The sequence below is a fragment of the Nuphar pumila genome, chromosome 13 (assembly GCF_984573655.1).
Source record: "Nuphar pumila chromosome 13, dmNupPumi1.hap1.1, whole genome shotgun sequence".
Lineage (NCBI taxonomy): Eukaryota > Viridiplantae > Streptophyta > Magnoliopsida > Nymphaeales > Nymphaeaceae > Nuphar > Nuphar pumila.
In genome coordinates this window covers 2,804,410-2,824,790 of record NC_143261.1, presented here as the reverse complement: position 1 = coordinate 2,824,790, position 20,381 = coordinate 2,804,410, and the positions used below count along the sequence as shown (strand labels likewise).

General features: G+C 39.4%; 2 protein-coding genes across 3 annotated transcripts; both read left to right on the top strand.

Moving 5' to 3' along the window:
* The first annotated feature begins 2,824 nt into the window (after nt 1-2,824).
* LOC149817510 (kinesin-like protein KIN-10A) lies at nt 2,825-18,550 on the top strand. Its single transcript, XM_089985428.1, has 10 exons — nt 2,825-3,478; nt 3,602-3,757; nt 3,850-3,957; nt 10,569-10,679; nt 10,773-12,431; nt 13,149-13,316; nt 17,722-17,790; nt 17,974-18,076; nt 18,254-18,333; nt 18,431-18,550. Exons 1-10 carry the CDS (start codon nt 2,825-2,827, stop codon nt 18,548-18,550), a joined length of 3,228 nt encoding a protein of 1,075 aa, XP_089841554.1.
* Nucleotides 17,532-20,171, top strand: LOC149817509 (polyubiquitin). 2 transcript variants are annotated; one of them, XM_089985576.1, is made up of 3 exons: nt 17,548-17,583; nt 17,722-17,797; nt 18,942-20,171. In XM_089985576.1, exon 3 carries the CDS (start codon nt 18,942-18,944, stop codon nt 19,857-19,859), a length of 918 nt encoding a protein of 305 aa, XP_089841702.1. In that variant the 5' UTR covers nt 17,548-17,583; nt 17,722-17,797; the 3' UTR covers nt 19,860-20,171. The 2 variants fall into 2 exon arrangements, with proteins under 2 accessions (XP_089841701.1, XP_089841702.1); XM_089985575.1 differs by lacking the exon at nt 17,722-17,797 and having other exon boundaries at nt 17,532-17,583.
* The last annotated feature ends 210 nt before the right edge of the window (nt 20,172-20,381 follow it).

Genomic DNA, 20,381 nt, shown 5'->3' with positions numbered 1-20,381 from the left:
TTAACATGCTAACACTTATTATGAATGATATTGTAGTATATAAAAATATGACATCTCATATAAAGATGTTCATCTATATAACTCATATGGTTTATTTGATTCAGTTTAGCATGTGAACCCAAATAGAACTTGAATTGATATGACAGTAAAGAACCTCAATAATAAGTTTTTTTTTGTCAATGGGTCAAGTGAAAAATTGTTGAACTTTAGACCAGATCCAACTTGATGTGACCCATATTAACATGAGCACATCAAAGAAAAACATAAGATTTTCAGTTTTGGTAATTTTGGTTACAGGACAATTATGAAAATATAAAAAGATCACATAATTGTTCATGTATGAAAACCTTCCACTGCAGAATCCTCCCACTATATAAATCACCATGGAAGTATGACGAGTGTTACATGATATTGGTTTTTCTCAATCTCTGGGGTTAAAGGGTCTTGCTCACCTCTCGACTTGTCGGCCTGGGCTCATCAAAGACGTCGATTGGTGAAGGAGAATGTCGACAACACACCTCTATTGAAGCATTGTTCGGATTGATAATGGCCGCTTCCGGTAAGTGGCATTCTCCGATCTTTTATTCTAACAATATTAACATGCAAAACACAAAAAGCGAGGGGGAGTGAGTGAGAAACAAAAGGGAAGCGATTTGAGCATGCTTCCCCCTACAGGGGCATCCAAAACCTGCGCAAATGACAAACGGTCAGGTTTGGGTTTGGCTTCAGATTATGTCGGGTCAAGAAAATGGAAGCCAAAAGCTAACCTGCATAATTTTAAAGGCATTCAAAAACATATATTTTAACTTACAAATACATGCACTCATAGCTCAAGCCTTAAAAAAAAATCATACCTCAAACCTAACTTACATGTTACTTGGATGAGTTAAGACGGACTCAAATAATATTCTTGTCAGCATCTTTTGTTTTCCATACATAGATATTTGATTTTGGTACTTGATAGAAACCCAACCCGTTGACAGCTTTTAATCCAACACAGTATGTGGTGGTGTTTGCTCTTTTTGTGAGACTTGAATGGGAGGCATTTTGCAGTTTCCCCAACACCCAGTGCTACGTTGCAGGTTCAAAACCCAGTGTGTGGGGGTATCCGTGTGTAATGCAAATCCCTCGTGGGACTTGGGCATCGACCATGGGCGCGCGGGTGGCGGTTTGTGATGTGGCAGTGTGGTCCCGACCATGCATGGTGGCATGAGGTCATGTGAGTGCATGCACGACACCGACAAGCGAGTTTGGGTTGTGTTCTTCGCTATAACATTTAATCATCAACTGATCTTCGAAATGGAGATCGAAAGGCCTTATCCCTTTAGTGGAGAAGTTGTGGTGTGGGCATGATATGCCCCATGGCATGCAAGGCTAAGTCCTCGGTGTACGGTTTGCTTCGGATGGCTGCAACAAAGGCTTGGTGATTTAGAATGAAACTCGAGGGCTTGGAACGCATCAACAATGCTTAAGTGACATGCCATGTGCCCCGTGATCCTGTGTTGGATGTTGGTTAAATCGATAGTGTTGCGAAGGCACGTTTGGGTCCCTGTGTTAGGGTGCTCTTGCTTGTGGAAGCAACAACACACGTTTGGCCCTTTGGTTGAATGTACTTGCCGGTATGGGACAATTATGAAGGTAAATGGCTATTAGATGTGTGACAACCAAGTTCGAACAAATTCTTTGAAAGGAATGTTAGCTAAGTTAAAGTTCTTCTTTATAAGAAGATTACATATAAAAAATGATACATGAGGCTGATTAGGCCGCGAGGCCTACTGCTGCACGAACATTCCTTGACTTGCAAAAGCCAAAAATTGGGCCTTGAAATTTAGCCACTGACACAAACATGGCCTTAAAGAGGGTGAGAACTTGTGTTACAAAAATACTTACATAAAAACTATAAAAAATAATAAATAAAATACTTAAACATAAAAAAATTAACTAATCAGCGTTGAAAGTCAAACAGATAAAAAAAAAAAGAAACAATAACTAAATTCAATGCTCAATCTCATCCTCTCCTAAGCTATTATAATCCTTGTATAGGAAAGAAACCTTACAAGTTCCTAATTCTAATGCACTAATGCCCTAATTCTAATTATGCATCAAATTTAGATCCAAATACCTAAACAAAATCTAAGATCCAAAAATCTGTTCAAATAAAGTTCAAACTAAAAATTGAGCCCAAATGGATTCTCGATTTACTTTGGGAGTCTTGCACCTAAATCTACATCAAATTCAGTCTCCGTGTAATCCAACCTAACCATACGATATTAGCAAAACATCACCTATTCTGAAAGTACCGTGTTTTAACTTTTTATCATGTTATTAACGAGATACAAATAATCTTTTGTTGGCATTTTAGGTTATTTTTATCTTAAGTACTTTTTTATATACTTTTTATATTTAGGCAAATAAAAAACAAATCAAAATATCGCGTTATTTTCCCTTGCCGAGATTTGTTCGAGAACCAAAGTTGTGACACCAGGCTCCGCCGCTCCGCTCGTGCACTGCAAACACCCCCCCGCCACACCACCCCCACTTCCTTTTCTTACCGTTACCAGTCCGAAATATAGACGTTGGGATCCCTAACGGCTATATTTCTCAAACCAAACAAATTTCAAATTCCACGTCTCACCGCCGTTTCCCGTTTTCTTTCCTCTCACGATTCTTTACCGAAAACCGAGAATTCGAGCTCCGCCGATCGTCCATCTTCTCCGCTTTCTTCCGGCAACCAGAATTAGAGTTTCCCCGACCGTCGATCTTCTTCTTTTTCTTGCTGAAACGGGTTTCTTTGTCGTCGTCATCTTCTTATTCCTCCTATTCCATGGCTCCCAAGCCTTCACCCAAGGCGATCACAGGCCACATCACTCCATCAAAGACTCCCCAGTCGAAATCCCGCCTCAATTTCGCATCTCGGCCGAGCTCCCACGTTCACCCATCCCCTCATACGCGTACCCTCGAGGAAGCCCTCTCTGCTGAACACCCCATCGAAGTGATCGGAAGAATCCGCAACCACCCAGATCAGAAAGATGCACAAGCACCTGCGCTGAAGATCTCGTCGGACGGACAGTCCGTTAGGGTCAGGACGGATATCGGGTACCGGGATTTCGGCCTCGACGGGGTGTCGATCGCAGAGGATGAAGATCTTGACCAGTTCTATCGAAGGTTCGTCGAGTCGAGAATAAATGGCGTGAGGTTGGGGGGGAGATGCACCGTCATGATGTACGGGCCGACGGGTTCGGGGAAGAGCCATACCATGTTTGGGTGTTCTAAGCAGCCAGGGATCGTTTACAGAGCTCTGAGGGATATTTTAGGAGAAGGGGAGGAGGAAGGTGAAGGTGAGAACCAGCGAGTAGGGCTAAGATCCATAGTACATGTCACGGTTCTTGAAATTTATAACGAAGAGATTTACGATCTCTTGTCGAGCAATGGCGGCGGAGGATTGACGTTAGGATGGCCTAAAGGAAATTCTTCCAAGGTATGATGCATTGCTTTTTTCGTGATTCAACAGTTTAAAGGTTGAAGAAATAAAAAATTCGAGCTTATAGTCGGCTCCATTCATCATCATGTTTAAATTTAGTAGCATTTGAAAATTTTGCAGGTGAGACTTGAAGTGATGGGAGGGAAGGCTAAGAATGCAACCTTTATCTCTGGAACTGAAGCAGGAAAGATATCAAGAGAAGTGGCCAAGGTTGAAAAGAGAAGGATTGTGAAGAGTACTCTGTGTAACGACAGAAGCTCTAGAAGCCATTGCCTGGTTCTTACCATCTCCTACCTATTTCGTTTTGTACTATTTTTTCATTGGTTTCTGCAGTAATTAAAATTTAACTTCGTATTCCACTTCTGCAGATAATTTTGGAGGTACCCTCGGTTGGGGGAAGGTTGATGCTCGTGGACATGGCGGGATCGGAGAATATTGAACAAGCGGGTCAAACAGGGTTTGAGGCAAAATTGCAGGTAAATCTATGTTATCTTTGATTTATTAGGCCCTTGCCTATTTCCACAGAGCTTTGGTTCTTATGTAAATATATAGATACAAAGAATCAGCACTTTTTCATCAGATATTTTGAATTATTAGGAGGGGAGGTGGTTTTTTAAGTGAAAGAAATTAAACTTTCATGATCTGGTCCCAGATATGCTCCTTACTAATGATGAACACAATGTGTGCTTCAGAAATCCGATATCTTGAGATTTCCAGTTGAAGTTTGGGCCTCACTGGTACAAAATCATGTCATGGGGTCATTTACCTTAACTTTACTTCTAGAGTCCACTTCAGTGTTTTAGGCGACAAATTTATTCCTTCTCATTATCACTTAAAAGTGAATTGAGAAGGAATCTGTGTTTTATTTGGTGCAAAATCAGGCATATGTTTGTAATCAGAGCCCTGAGAACACAGTCAAACATGAAAGATAATTGTTGTGATGATAGTATTAGATTTACAACTTGGAATATATAGGTACAAAATCCCACGACTTTAGCAAGGAGATAAATGCAACGGTTACAAACAGGTAGGGCAACAATCAAATGTAACAGGATGGTAACCATTTGATAAGGAAAAATCTGGATGAGATCTGGCACAACTGGATATGCTGACGTGAATGGATTTGCACAACTAAGGGATTTTCATGGATCTGCACAACTAGCTATTACTCCCCCTCAAGTTGGAGCATGAAGATCAGTGATGCCCAACTTGCTGATCAAAGAATGAAACTGTTCATGCCCCAAGGCTTTAATTAAAATATAAGTAGGTTGATGACGAGAGGGAATATAGGCAGTGGAGATTATGCCTGCTTGAATTTTCTCGCGAACAAGGTGGCAATAGAGCTCAATATGCTTAGTGCGCTCGTAAAAAACCGGATTTGCAGCAATATGAAGAGCTGCTTTGGTTATCACAATATAATTCTATGGGATGAGGGCGGTGAATGCCAAGATCCACCCAAAGAGCTTTGAGCCAAACAACTGCAGCCATGGAGCTGTATTCGGCCTCAGTTGATGATCGGGAAATGGTGTGTTGTTTTTTACTTTTCCGTGAGTGGATTGTTGCCAAGTAACGTGAGAAACCCAGTTGTAGATCTTTGGGTAGTGGGACAGCTGGGCCCAATCTGAGTTGCAATATGTGGTGAGCTGGATCTGGCTAGCAGCAGAGAGGAGAACACCTTTTCTTGGTGAGGATTTCAAGTATCTAAGAACCCGATATGCAACTTCAAGATGGGGCTTGCAAGGATGCTGCATGAATTGACTTAAAACATTGACGGAATAATTAATATTAGGCCTTGTGAAAGTTAAATAAATCAAACGACCTACCAAGCATCGGTAATGAGTTGGATCTTAAAGTGGATCTCCTTGGTCGGCAGAGAGAGTGATTCATTGCTACATGGGAAAATCAACTGGGTATATGAGACCTACCAAGCCCGCCCATCAAACCACTATATGAGAGAATATCGAGAGTATATTTTTGTTGGCTAAAAAAAATGTCAGTGGATGAACGAGCTACGTCAATGACAAGAAAATATTTGAGTCTTCCAAGATCCTTGATGAAATCGTGAATTTAAAAAATCCTTGAGATGCTTAATAGACTATTGATCATTGTCAGTGATAATAATGTCGTTGACATAAATAAGGAGGGCGGTGAAAGTTGACCTAGAACGTTGAATGAACAACGTATAATCAGTTGTCGATTGAGGTAGCCAGCATCTTTGAGGGCAAATGAAAATTTTGCAAACCAATTTCTCAATGATTGTAATAGACCATACAATGATTTTCTAAGTTTGTAGACTTGATGCTCCCCTTTACTGTGAAAACTAGGTGGAAGATTCATATAAACTTCTTCCTGAAGATCTCTGTGCAACGTATAATCAGCTGCCGATTGGAGGTAGCCAACATCTTTTAGGGCAAATAAAAATTTTGCAAACCAATTTCTCGATGATTGTTTTAGACCATACAATGATTTTCTAAGTTTGCAGACTTGATGCTCCCCACTGTGAAAACCAAGTGGGGAAGATCCATATAAACTTCTTCCTGAAGATCTCTGTGCAGAAACGCGTTGTTGACATCCAATTGAAAAATTAACCATCCATTGATGACAACAAAGAGATAATAAGCAACACATCGTGACAAGTTTGGCAACGGGAGTGAAGGTCGCATGATAGTCAAATCCTTCTACTTGAGTATAACCTTTTGCGACTAAAGAAGCTTTGTATCCCTCGATAGTCCCATCAACTCGATGCTTGATTTTGAAAACCTAACGGGATTCGATTGGTTGTTTTCCATGAGGTAATGATACGATGTCCCAAGTATTGTTCCGTTCTAATGCATCAATTTTAGCGGCTATAATCATGCTTAACGGCTTCACTAAATTTTTGAGGTTCAACCTATGAGGTAATGGATGCTAAGAAGGCAAGGTGAGCATTAGAAAAATTATGATATGGGACGAAGTTTGAGATCGGGTAAGGGTTACCTGAAGAAGGCCGAGGGGTGGATAAAGCCATCATCGGCATGACATGGGCAGATGAACATATATAATTAGCCAGGTAGTTTGGACAGTGATGAGGTTGACTTGTTCGACGTAGTGAGTCAGGTGATGGGTCAGGGGGTGTGGAAGAATTATCAGTTGACTTATGGGTGGAATCAACATTTGTTTCAAGTGGCAGTGGTTTTGGCGACAATTGAATTGGATGTTATTGTGAGTTATCACAATCCAAATTGGGAACTAGCTTGGGTATAACATGATACTCAGGTTGATGGGTATGTTGATTTTGAAATGGAAAATGTGTTTCATAAAATATGACATCACGACTAGTAAACAATAATTCATTATCCAAATCTTATAGTTGATACCTTTTTTATCGGAAACGCTATCCCACGAAGACACAACGTCTAGAATGAGAAGAAAATTTATCTCGAGTTTCCAGATTTCAAGAATAACATAGACATCCAAACACTCACATATGATCATAAGAAGGTTTGACATTGAACAAAACCTCATACAAAGTTTTTCCTTCAAGGACAGGTGTTGGGATGTGGTTAATAAGATAAATGGTCGTCAAAATGCATCCTCCCCAAAAAGTTAATGGCATATTTGCTTGGAAGTGGAGTGCATGAGCAACTTCGAGCAAACGTTTATGTTTTTGCTCTACGGCCCATTTTGTTGAGGCGTATGAACACACGAACATTGATGGTGGATACCATTTTGGGTAAAGAAATCTTGGATCATGTGAGACAAAAACTTTGTACCATTATACATATTTGCTTGGAAGAGGAGTGCATGAGCAACTTCGAGCAAATAATGTCAATGTTTTTGCTCTACGGGCCCATTTTGTTGAGGTGTGGATACCATTTTGGTAAAGAAATCTTGCATCATGTGAGACAAAAACTCTGTACCATTGTCAGTACGAACACATTGCACTTGAAGATTGTATTGAGTTTTAACCATGGTATAAAATTTTGTTAGAAAATGAAAGGTTTCACTCTTATATCTCATAAGATGAACTCAAGTGCATTGAGAGAAGTTATCAAACAATGGTAATGAAATAATGTGCCCTTGTATGTGATGATTTATGATATGGTCCCCAAATATCACAATAAATAAGACCAAATGAAATAGAACTTTTATTGACACTATGAGGAAAAATAGATCTTGTTTGTTTGGAACAATGTCACACTAAACTTGAGAATAAGAAAAAATATCAGGATGTTCTTTAGATAATTGAGAAAGATGATCCTTAGATGGATGACCTAGTCGTGAATGTCATGTTTGTGAGGAAGGATTACTTATGGTGGTCATAGCATGATGGCTGGCAGGAAGATAAAAGTAGAGCCCATTACGAACTTCACCCTCTCCAATTGGCCTCTTCGTCAAACTGTCATGAAATATACATAAAGAAGAGAAAAAAGTGGCAACGATATTAGAGGACTGCGATAATTTTCTAACTGATAAGAGGTTAAAATGAAACGATGGAACACAAAGAACATTGTTTAAGCAAATGTCGGGAGAGATCCTAATGTTTCCTATATGGGTTAGGTTTATGCTTTGGCCATTAGGTAACTTAACAGGTTTCATGTTATGTGTAATCGATTAGCAATGACAGATATGGAGTCATGTGGTCTGAAGCACCAATATCAATTATCCAAGGACATTTAGAAGGAAGGTTTTGAATGATATCACCTGCAAGGTTAGCCGAAGAAGCTTGAACATCGACATTAAGCCAAGACATAAGCTTATTTTTTTTATCATCAGTGAGCTGCATCAAAGAGGAAGAAACAACATTTGGTGCAGTAAGGGATTGTTGCTGCTCGGTGGTGACGTTGTCAGCATTCGATGAAGTAGGGGGATCGGATTTGGATCCAATTCTGTGCTTAGGGTGACCAGCTAGGTATCCGTGCAGCGCATGGCATTGTGATTTGATGTGACCGACCATTCCACAATGCTCACATCGCGGTTGTCCATAGCCTTATCCCAAATTTTGATATCTGCTATTGCCTTAGGTGCATGGATTGGTGTTAGCAACAAGATCAGTCGACTCACTTATGGTTGCGAGATTAATTTGTAACATTTTCTTATTTTCTTCTTGCATCACCATGGCATATACTTTACTAATACTTGGCAAAAGGATTCATAGTGAAAATTTGACTCCTCACTGTAGCTAACGAGTCATTTAAACCCATGAGAAACTCCATCGCCTTCTCTTGTTGTTGACAATCGCTCAACTCCTTGAAAGCCCCACACATACAATCTAGAATGTGTGAGTATGAATTTAATTCATCCCATGATCAGAAATTAATTTTTTTAACTGATAAATTCTTGCAATGTTGCCTTGAGAAAAAATCTCCTCTAACACTGCTCTGGGAGTGTCCACATAAATGACACTGCTGGCTAGATCTTTGGTCAAGACGTTTAATAGCCAAGTCAGAACCATATGATTGCAATGATCCCATGCTTGGGAATCTTATGGAGGTTCAGTCGGTTTTGGTAGGGATCCATTGACAAAAACAAACTTATTTTTTGCACTAAGAGCTATTCTCATGGCTCTTTTCCATGTGGAGTAGTTATCGCGATTTAATGGAGATGAGACAAGAATTGCACCTGGATTATCGGACTGGTGCAAGAAGTAAGGTGATGCAGAAGTGTTCGTAAGCACCATAGCGGGTGACACAAGTTGTTTTTGGCTCATCACCTTCAGCAATCCTCACCTGCCAGTAACTCGATCGCAAATCTAACTTGGAAAAGATACGGGCACTGCCTAGCTGATCGAACAAGTCCGCTATCAATGGCAATAGGTATTTGTTCTTCACTGTGACCTTGTTCAAAGCACGGTAATCCACACATAACCGTTTAGAGCCATCAAGTTTCATCTGAAAAAGGACTGGGGTACCAAATGGGGCTTTTGATGGATGAACAATGTCTGCGTCCAACATCTCGTCTAGCTGCCTTCACTCTCTTGCTGGACGTTGGTAGAAGCCATGAAAGATGGACAGGTATGACCTCTGGTTGCAAGTAATGTGCTGGGCAACAATGCTTCCAACAGGATAAAGATGAATAGTATGATCTCCACAGGGTTGGGATTGATCTCCTCCACAATAAACTGAGAATGCAGTTAAACGATGCCAATCCCAAGTGGTTGGGCGTGTTTGCTCTTATACCATGAGAACACAGTAAAACATGAAAGGTAATTGTTGTGATGATAGTATTAGATTTACAACTTGGAATATATAGGTACAAAATCCCACGACTTTAGCAAGGGGATAAATGCAACGGGTTACAAACAGGTATGGTAACAATCAAGTGTAACAGTCAAATGGTTCCATTTGATAAGGAAAAGGCTGGATGAGATCTGGCACAGTTGGATATACTGACATGAATGAATTTGCACAACTAAGGGATTTGCATGGATCTGCACAGAAACTCTGGAAAGATTCAGTCTTTTCACTGTAGGACCTAGAGTTATGCTTTTGGTTGGCACTTAGAATTTTGTGAAAAAGTGAATGGGGCATTATGGCGTGGTTCATATTTCACAAAAAAAACCATTTTAGATTTTTGAGTTTCTTGTGCTACTGTTTTGACCATGTTTCATATCTCCATGATATTCTGAAGCAAAGTTCTCTGGCTATTGATTTGGATTAGAAACCGGGGTGGTTAAGGCCTGAATCTTTCCTTAATGGGGAGAATCGGTCAACTGTTCAATGAAACCAAATAATCAAGAAATATCGAAGTGTTGGCCAACTCTTCCACTTCCATTGTTGGGTAATTAGTGGAAAGTTGGTGTTGCCTTAGGCTGGTCCAAGTGCTGTGACTTTAAGATGAACACCGTGACATGGTGGGTCATTGCTCAAGCACTCATGTCATGTATTCAATTGAATAATGTGATTTTTATCCTTAAATCATGAGTGCATGTCTGGTTGCACACACACACAATCTTGTAAACTTAATTATTATCACTTCTGTCATCTCATGCATTTTACATTTTTCTGAATTTGTTTGTGCACGGTGAAACTGTTGCTTTGCATTTTAGACATTTTATATTTGATTCTTAAGATGGAGTTGAACTCTAACTGTGCAATGAAATATCTAGACTGCAAAGATCAATCAAGGAAACATTGCACTAAAACGAGTGGTTGAGTCTATTGCAAATGGGGACTCTCACGTTCCATTCAGGGATAGCAAACTTACGATGCTTCTACAGGTGAAAGCTCGATCCTTGTGCTAATCATTTTCTCTCCAGGCAAGTGATCACCAAAATTCATAATTTCACTAAAGGCTTTCTTTCCTTTGGCAGGATTCCTTTGAGGATGACAAGGCAAAGATATTGATGATTTTATGTGCTAGCCCCGATTCTAAGGAGTTGCACAAGACCATTTCTACTCTGGAGTATGGAGCTAAAGCAAAGTGCATTGTTAGAGTTGCACATACACCACCTCCAAAAGATAAAGCCTGCACTGAAGATGCAGTTTTGGGTACAAGAATTGCAGCTATGGATGAGTTCATAGCTAAATTGCAAATGGAAAACAAACTAAAAGAAAAACAATGCAAAGAAGTACAAAATGAATTATTGAAGAAGGAAGAAGAAGTGGCAGAGCTGAGAGCTAAGCTTCAAGCTATGGAAGGTAGAGGTTTGAAGGATGAGGAGGAGATCATTAACTCAATGGTTAATGAGAGGACAAAATTACTGAAGATGGAGTTGGAGAAGAGATTGGAAGAGTGTCAGGAGATGGCTAACAAGTTCATGGAATTAGGAAGAAGAAGAATGGAAGAGAAGATCTTACAGCAACAAGAGGAGCTTGAGATGCTGAGGCGAAGGATTGAGGAAATTGAATCAGAATTATGTGATCCAAGGGCTGGTAATGATCAAAGTGCATCAAAAGAACTGAATGGAAGTAGGCTTTTGAAGCAATTGTCGGAGATTTATGATGAGGGGGTGAGAGTGATGGAGAAATCAATGGAGTTGGACCTCGATGAGCAAGAGGTAACTCCAACCTACCGCCCTATTTCTCATCCTGAAGTTATTGAAACCAGGCCTTTCATTTCTACACATTGGGGTATACAAACAGAGGAGGATGACGACCATTCAGGATTTTCAGAGAAGGTGACCCTTAGCACGGTCTTTGAAGAAAGTGAAGAAGACATTAAAGATGAAGGTTCAGAAGAAAATGCCGTTGAGGAGGTGAAGGAAGTAATAGTGGGCAAAGATAAGAATATTGCAGCGGGTTATGGAGGATCTACTGTGAACCTGAAACTGGCAATGAATACTTATCACAGAGATTTTGAGCATGACGAAAATAACCAAGAAAGTTTTGGAAAGCAAGCCTATTTGGAAAGTGCGCTGGATGATGCAGAGGATGCAGCAGCCTCTGCTCGAAGAACTAGAATACAGAATATTTTCATGCTCTGCGGGAACCACAGAGAGCTAACTCAAAATTTTAGAACTCCACCTTCTACCTGTCATAAAACAGGATCTCCTGCTTCCACCTGTCATAAAACAGGATCTCCTGCTTCCACTGTTGGGGACTTCACAGCTGAATCATCTCTCAAAGAAATTATTCGAAACCAAACTTCTTTGCAGCAAGAGTATACATTCCCAAGAATTTCTCAATCCGAGGAGATTATGACAAGAGCTAATGTTGATGTTGAAAAGTTTGCAACTGTGGAGCCACTGCCAATACTTACTCCAATTGATGAATTGAATCTAAGAGAAGCCCAACTGAGTAGAAGAAGAAACAGATTCCAAGCACAAGATGAATTGAAGGAAAACCAGCCCTGCAGTGATAATAGTGATGTTTATGTCAAATGGGAAGCAACAACAGAGAAGTCTGGGAAATTTATAGCAAAACTAAAGGTCTCCAATGAATATAACCTTGCAGATCTGCGTAAACTGATAGAAGCAAACCTTGACAACAATGATGACAATCAAGATTTCATAATTCTCATGCTTGGAGGGGTAATCTCTCTCTCTCTCTCTCTCTCTCAAATTCTAAATAAAAACTTCAAAAAAAAAAAATCTTAATGGATAATATGAACCCGAATCGTACCAGATCTCAAACCGCATGAAGTATTTATCACTTATGCTGGATCTGGATGTGGAGAAACCTAAAACATGCACATATAATGTTTCAGAATCTTGAAATTGGGCCAAGAGCAGTTACACTTACACCTAGGGCTGCCAATGGGTTGGATCTATGTTGAATATCCATGTGGACCGCCAGATCCTGGATTCTCGATTATGGCGTAAAATTGCTGACCCAAATAATATATGACTCGAGTACTGTGAACTGAGTTTTGCATGATGTGCGGTCCAACTTGACATTATATGTTTTAAACATTGTTAAATTATATGGGTCGGATCTGGGCTTTCTTTTCCTGGTCCGAAATAAACTTGAAACTGAACCCAAACCTGTTTCTAAGTTACTTAGGGAGGATTGGAGTGTGCTCTCTGCTATGCACCCAACTCTTGGTGTTGTTAAATTAGACCAGTAATGGGATTGACAAAGTTGAAATCCTTTAGCAGAAATGAGGCTGAGATATAGTTATGGTCCTTTAGCTTAACCGAGGTTGAGATATTAGTGTCTCAAACTGGTTTAAATAAAATCAGGACTTGGTCAATGCAGGGTGTTTCAGCACTGTCTTGTTAATGCAGAGTTCTCTGACCATTTTACAGGATCCAACTGGTGCGCCCATTGCCAAAGAGAAGGAAACAGCATTCCAAGTAAGCAAGCTACCACTTTGCCATAACCAGGTCGGCAGCCGGCTTGCTTGCTTGAGGCCTAAGAAGAAGGCAGTTCAAGCTCATCTTCCTCTAAATTCATTGGAGAATAGGCTCCCTGCTGTCTTGGCTTCACCATCACCAGCTTCCAATACAATTCTCAAACTCCACACTCAACTTCCTCAACAATTTATGCAACAAACAGACCAAAATTTCTCTCCTTTCATCAGAGGGGGGTGATGATATAAGTACAGATTCATAGCTTCAAACTAAGATGTGTATGCCTTTGAGTTGTGTACACTTGTGTGTGTACATTCATTTTGATATTATCATATGGTATTGGATTTTGGGGTTTATTATTCCTTCATAATTCATTAGCTTCTTCTTGATGTGTCTTATGAAGCATTCAGTCCCTAAAGGCCTTCTGGTTTAGATCTCTAATGATGGTTGAATTGTGTCATGGTACAGATGTGGTGCTTTAGCGATCACTTATAGCAGAAAGCTTGTTGTCATTTGAGGTATAAGGCAGCAGGATTACTATGTTAGCATGAGAATGATGAAAGTCCTTGCTTTGACCCCTCTTTGTCACAAATCACTTTAATTGGGATGCAATCGCCATTAGCATCCAACAAGTTTGTCAAAAAAAAAAAGTTAACCAGAAAAAGGTCAACAAACATTGAACTAGGTTTGGCGAACCCTGTTTTTTTTCAGAGAAAAAAGTTCGAACTCAAGGGATCAGTTGGGTTTATTACAGCAGGGAAATGATATGAACCTCTCATGATCAGCTCATAATAGTTCTCATGATCGGCTCATAATAGTTCTCAAGAAAATTGTTAATTAGCGACGAAACTTTGTGATAGGTTTGGCGAGCCGAACATGTTTGGCTGGGTTGACTCCTATAGGCTGGTTAAGTAGCATTCACAAAATATGTTCAAGACTTGTTACATCTGATAGTGCAAAATAGAAAATGGTTGAAGATTGGAGTTTCAAATGCTATTGATGCTTGCTTTCAGACTAAGGCTGTCAACGAGTCGAGCATGTATCGGGTACCCGACCTGACCTGAAGCCGAATTTTCAGGTTTGAATATAAAAAAAATCTGACCCATAAAACATCAAAATTATCCGGTTTGAGCATAAAACTTTTTTTTCCATTTATTACATGGAGAAACCGCATTCGGGATCAGAGGCCTGATTTTGCTAGTCTTTAGTCTACCATGCTTACTGTCGTGACCTGATGGCACAAAGCCCTGTGGATACCCCTAGCCAGTCCTTGAAAAACTCGTTCCCTTTGTCGCTGATCCTTTGGCATCACATGGTATCAAAAGGATGATTCTCGCTTGTCTCTATTTTGATTTTAAAACATGCAATAAAAAACAATGGGCTTTTAGCTGGGATCCCTTCTAATAAATTACTACGTCTAGTTGTAGATGTCAGACAATATCTTAACTTAATAGAAAATGATCGTAAAGATCATTTTTGACGCTGAAAATTCTTTTCATTCGTGAATTTTGTAAGCATTTCAAAATTTTTGTAACCAACAATGCAAAACTTTTGACAAAATTCATAAGTATTTTTATACTATAGATGCAAAAAATCCTGAATAACTTTGCATGGAGGTTGTAAAATTTTTTTTTTTGTGAAATCTTTTATTCACCTTTACCATTCGTAAGAGATTCATTGAAAAAATCGTTGGTGGAGAGCCAAAATTCAGGGTTTATGAAAATAAGGGTTGAAAAATGAAGCATTATTCTTTCACAAAATGAAGTTGCTTATTCATTACATTCTTTTACAAAATAAAGTCGTTCATACATTGCATTCATTTAATTCTTTAACAAAATGAAATCACCCATGCATTACATTTATTTTATTCTTTTAGAAAAAAAAAACGCTTATACATTACATGGAGAAAAAACATCATCATCATCTAACACATCTTAGGCTTTCATAGTTTATTAGAGCGTAAGCCTCCCATGAATTCTATATCATCATCCTTTACGTTCTCTACGATAAGAATGAATTTTCAACTGATCAACTTTTGCACTCATGAACAACTCACGTACTTTTCGTTTTTTATCTCACCCATATTGTTGATGTTTTTATCGAAAAAACTTATTGTTGACATTTTTACTAAAAAACTTACTGTCGATGAAGTATTGCCTATCTTTTTACCATCGATGCTTTTATTAGAAAAACTCATCATCGATGAAGTGCCAATAATCTTCTTACCGTTGATGCTTTTACTAGAAAAACTCAATGTCGATGAAGTGTTGTCCATACTTTTACAAGAAAAACTCATCGTTGATGAAGTGTTGCACATACTTTTACGAGAAAAAGTCACCGTCGATGAAGTGTTGCCTATGCTTTTGGGGTTTTTCACCGTCGGTGAACCACCACCGATGAAGGATTTTTGCAAAGCTAGAATGTCGCATGAATGTTGCTGGAATGTCATTAGAAGGATTAGGGACCACTAGTTACCAACCAAAAGAACCCTAGGATTGTAAAAATAAAGCATTTACATGCAAATAAGGGTTTGAGAAATGGAATGTCATTTATATAGATAAAGAATTTTGCAAGATAAAAAAGATTCACAATAGCATTGCGATACTCCTTAAAAAATTTATAATATTGGAATTTGGTAATATTTTAGAAATTTTGCAATACTTCATGCGATACTCCTTGAAAATTTTGCAAGGTAGTAGATTTTCATAATAATTTTTTGAATATCGAAATATCACTTGCGATTTTGTTATCGACTTTTGCAAGTCCATCAACTTTTACAATTGTGACCTGCGAAAATTGAAAATTCCTACTTGCAAAGAATAAAAGCATTTAAAAATACCGAGAAATTTGATAACTTGTGAGACATTTTCACAAAACACATTAAATTTATTGTATATTATGATCATTTTTCGATATCGGAATTGCAAACTAAAAAATAAGACAAACATAGCTAATTTATATTTTTTCTAAACAATTTTACCTTTTTTTTTTAAATTTAAAATCAGGTGCATTGGTCGAAATCATGATGGGATTTTTCAAGCGACAACTTACATAGCGTCTGATTTTTTTCAGGCATAAAAAGATCAAAACCATTAAGAAAAAAATCATATATTTTCTAATTGGCAACCAATTTGGCATTGTGTCTAAAAAGCTAGTGTCAACTAGGTCTTTATCCATTAAAAATACAATGATGAAGTATTGAAACGCCATTTGGTCATCGGTTTGAACCTTTATTAGTTACGGCTTGTCATTGGAGTACCATTCGGTTGTTGAGAGTTGTTTTTACTAACAAGATTTATGTGCACTCGCTCATGTGTGCGTGTGGTATTTTTTTGGACAATCCAAATGGAAACCCCCTCCATCACCGATTAATAAAACATGCTCAACCAAAAGTACACCCAGTTTCGACCTTGCAACCAGAGACGGCACCCACAAGTTTTCCCGTAAACTTGGTGACATTCACAAGTCGGCCCTACCAGATGAGCAGAGCTCTTTTGAGCAGGTGTGTGGTTAACAAGCGCTCAATTATGGTCTAGTTAATTTAAGCAAGTCAATCTCCCCATGTCATCCAATATCATTTGGTTATTATGGTGCTATGTTATTTACCCATCCAAATACCATTTCTTGGTCTTGCTCATATAACATGCTAAGTTGGGTACATGTTATATAAAGTCAGGAAAATGAAAGTTCAAACCTGATCAGTATATTTGAAAAGTGTCATATATATATAAACTAGTTATATTTAACATTAAATAGATTTAATTTTATGAAAAGAACTAAAATATTCTTAAAAAATAATATTTTTTTCAAACTACTTTATGAATTTTATCAAATTTACCTTTTTGACCTTAAAAAAGGTAACCATATGTTTTCAAAGATACAACTTTTTAAAAGTATTTTAATCATTTTAATATAATTGAATTTATTTAATATTAAACATTAGATTAACCATATATATATATATATATTTATAATTTTCAAGTTGGGTCAGACCAATCGATATCTCAACTCAAACCCGACCAGATAATATGCGGGTTTGTCTGGGCTTGAGCGAACGTCTTTTATGCCCGAACCTGTAATTCAAATTCGGTTTGGGTCAAATACCATACACAGATCCGACCCTTGAGAGGTTTCTTAAAGATCCCATAGTATGGGAGGCTTCTTGTAATTCTCGTAAAACTCTAATAAAATATAATATTGCGTATGGTGGAGTGCGTTACAGTTCATCGAGAACACGTGTAACGATCTCGACCGTAGATGGCTCCTTCAAAGGGTCTGCCGACCTGACCCTCGGACTATAAATACCTATGCCTCTGTTTTCGTCACCCCGTCGTCTATCGTTTGTGTTTCTCTTTCGTTCTCCGTAGCGTTCCCTCTTCTCCCTTCAAAGGTATGGGTTTCTTGCTTTCACATGTTTTATTCTTTTAATTATTGGTGGTGGTTTTCTTTGTTTGCACATCTCTTCGTTGTTTATCTGCTGTTGGAGGCTTGTTTTGGGTAAGGTTTTGATGGTGATCTTTGATGCTAGGGTCTCGTTGTCTGTTTTGGAGAACCCTATGAGTTGATCTTGGCACTTATCATCGTTCCTTGTGCTGCGGTTTCTTGTATGTCTGTGCCGCTTGATTATTTCTTATTGGATTGATTCCATAGGGTTTCGTTTTCGTAGTCTTCTTCTTCCTGCTTTTCTTGTGCGATTTGTTCTTGTATGTATGCATCCTTGGGTTGGAAGCCGTGGTGTTTTTCATCTGTATGATTATTTCGTGTTGGGTTGCTTCCATAGGGATTGATGCGTCTGCGTCTCTATCCCAGGATCTTTGATCTCGGTTCTTGTGTATATCTGGTTTGGGTGGAAGCCATCATCTTTCCTTGTGCTACGGGTTCTTGTATGTCTGTGACGTTTGATTGTTTCTTATTGGATTGATTCCATAGGGTTTTGTTGTCTTAAATCTTCTTCTTATTCATGCTTTTGTGCGATTTGTTCTTGTATTTATGCATCCTTGGGTTGGAAGCCGTGGTGTTCTTGATCTGTATGATTTTTCGGTTTTGGGTTGTTTCCATAGGGATTGATGCGTCTGCGTCTGTATCCCAGGACCTTTTGATCTCAGTTGTTGTGTATCTGTGGCTTGGGTGGAAGCCATGGGTTTTTTTTGTTATGTTTGATTATGGGAGGATTCCTCAGGGATTGGGATGTCCGAATGCTCCGTTATATGTTACGACGTTTCATTGTTGTTCTTTAGACCATTGTCACAAAGAACACGTGGGATTCTGATTTTGGCGCTCTGGTTGTTTCAATTTGTTTATGTTGTTTTCTGTACGCTGTTGGATTGGGTGTTTCACTTGGTTCTTTTCGGGTGTAGTTGATCACTGTTGTACTTGTACATGTTGGAAACAGGACTTTTTTTATTCGATACATTCTGTTATTTGTTTTTTTTTTGGTGGGATCCTTTTTGTTTGCGTTTATTCATGTGGATTCTGGTGAGGATACAAAATCTGGTTCTTCATGTTGCATGAAGCTTGCCCTATGATATTGGTTTTTCCGTAGATTGTTCTCAGATTTCTATCTTGAAATTGTTTTTTTCGTCTTTTTTAACTTGGCTCTTCAACTTTGGTTGATTAGTCTATGGTTTTATGATGAAGGCATGCTACTTTATATCTTGTTGTTAAATGTGAGTTCTTTTGGAATCATGTTGGCCTGGGAGTTTTATGTAAAGTTTCTTGCGTGGTGGTGGTGGTGGTGATTTTTTGCAGATGCAGATTTTTGTTAAGACTCTCACAGGAAAGACCATCACCCTTGAGGTCGAGAGCTCAGACACAATTGATAATGTGAAGGCTAAGATCCAGGACAAGGAGGGGATTCCTCCAGATCAGCAGCGGCTAATCTTTGCTGGTAAGCAGCTTGAAGATGGTCGCACATTGGCTGACTACAATATCCAGAAGGAGTCGACCCTTCACCTTGTCCTTCGGCTCCGTGGTGGCATGCAAATCTTCGTGAAAACTCTGACTGGGAAAACTATCACCCTTGAGGTCGAGAGCTCAGACACCATTGACAACGTGAAAGCCAAGATCCAGGATAAGGAGGGTATCCCCCCAGACCAGCAGCGACTCATCTTCGCTGGCAAGCAGCTTGAGGATGGGCGAACACTGGCTGATTACAACATCCAGAAGGAATCCACCCTTCACCTGGTCCTCCGTCTCCGAGGTGGTATGCAGATTTTCGTGAAGACTCTGACAGGGAAGACTATCACCCTGGAGGTTGAGAGCTCGGACACCATCGACAATGTCAAAGCTAAGATCCAGGACAAGGAAGGTATTCCTCCTGACCAGCAGCGTCTCATCTTCGCCGGCAAGCAGCTTGAGGATGGGCGCACCCTGGCGGACTACAACATCCAAAAGGAGTCCACCCTTCACTTGGTCCTCCGTCTCCGTGGAGGAATGCAGATATTTGTGAAGACCCTTACCGGGAAGACCATCACCCTGGAGGTGGAGAGCTCCGACACCATTGACAACGTGAAGGCAAAGATCCAGGACAAGGAGGGCATCCCGCCGGACCAGCAGCGTCTCATCTTTGCGGGGAAGCAATTGGAGGATGGGCGTACCCTTGCCGACTATAACATCCAAAAGGAGTCCACCCTGCACCTGGTTCTTCGTCTTCGTGGTGGCCAGTGAGGGAGCTGTCGCTGGATGAAGTTTCCATCCCCAATGCTACGGGTGGATCAATCTAATTGTTACTAAAATGGTGGTCTCTTTGGTTATTTGTCCTTGTTCTCTGTTGATGGTGTCGTTTGGGTTTCGTTTCTTCATCTTTCGTGTTTGTCCTTGTCTATAGGCTAGCTGCCGTAGCCAGCTGTTGGTTACGGTTGGCATTACACTGAATCCTGGTGTGCGCGTAGACGTTTTTTCGTTTTATGCATGTTTCCTGGTGTTGGTGGTTGATACTTTGGATTAACGTTTTCTGGTGATAACGTGCTTTATTGGGTCCGTTACCTTGTTCTTTTGGCCATCTATTCTTAAAACAAAATATCCAGAAAGGTAACGCCGTTAACCAAGGTTTTTTTCCCCTTCTTCAATGTGCTTGGTCTCGTCCAAACTCAACTTCGTCAATGTCCTTTTAAATTATTAGTATTATATTTTAAACATTCAAAACGTTTAACGCCATTAACCAAGGTAAAGAATCCGAAATACGTTGCA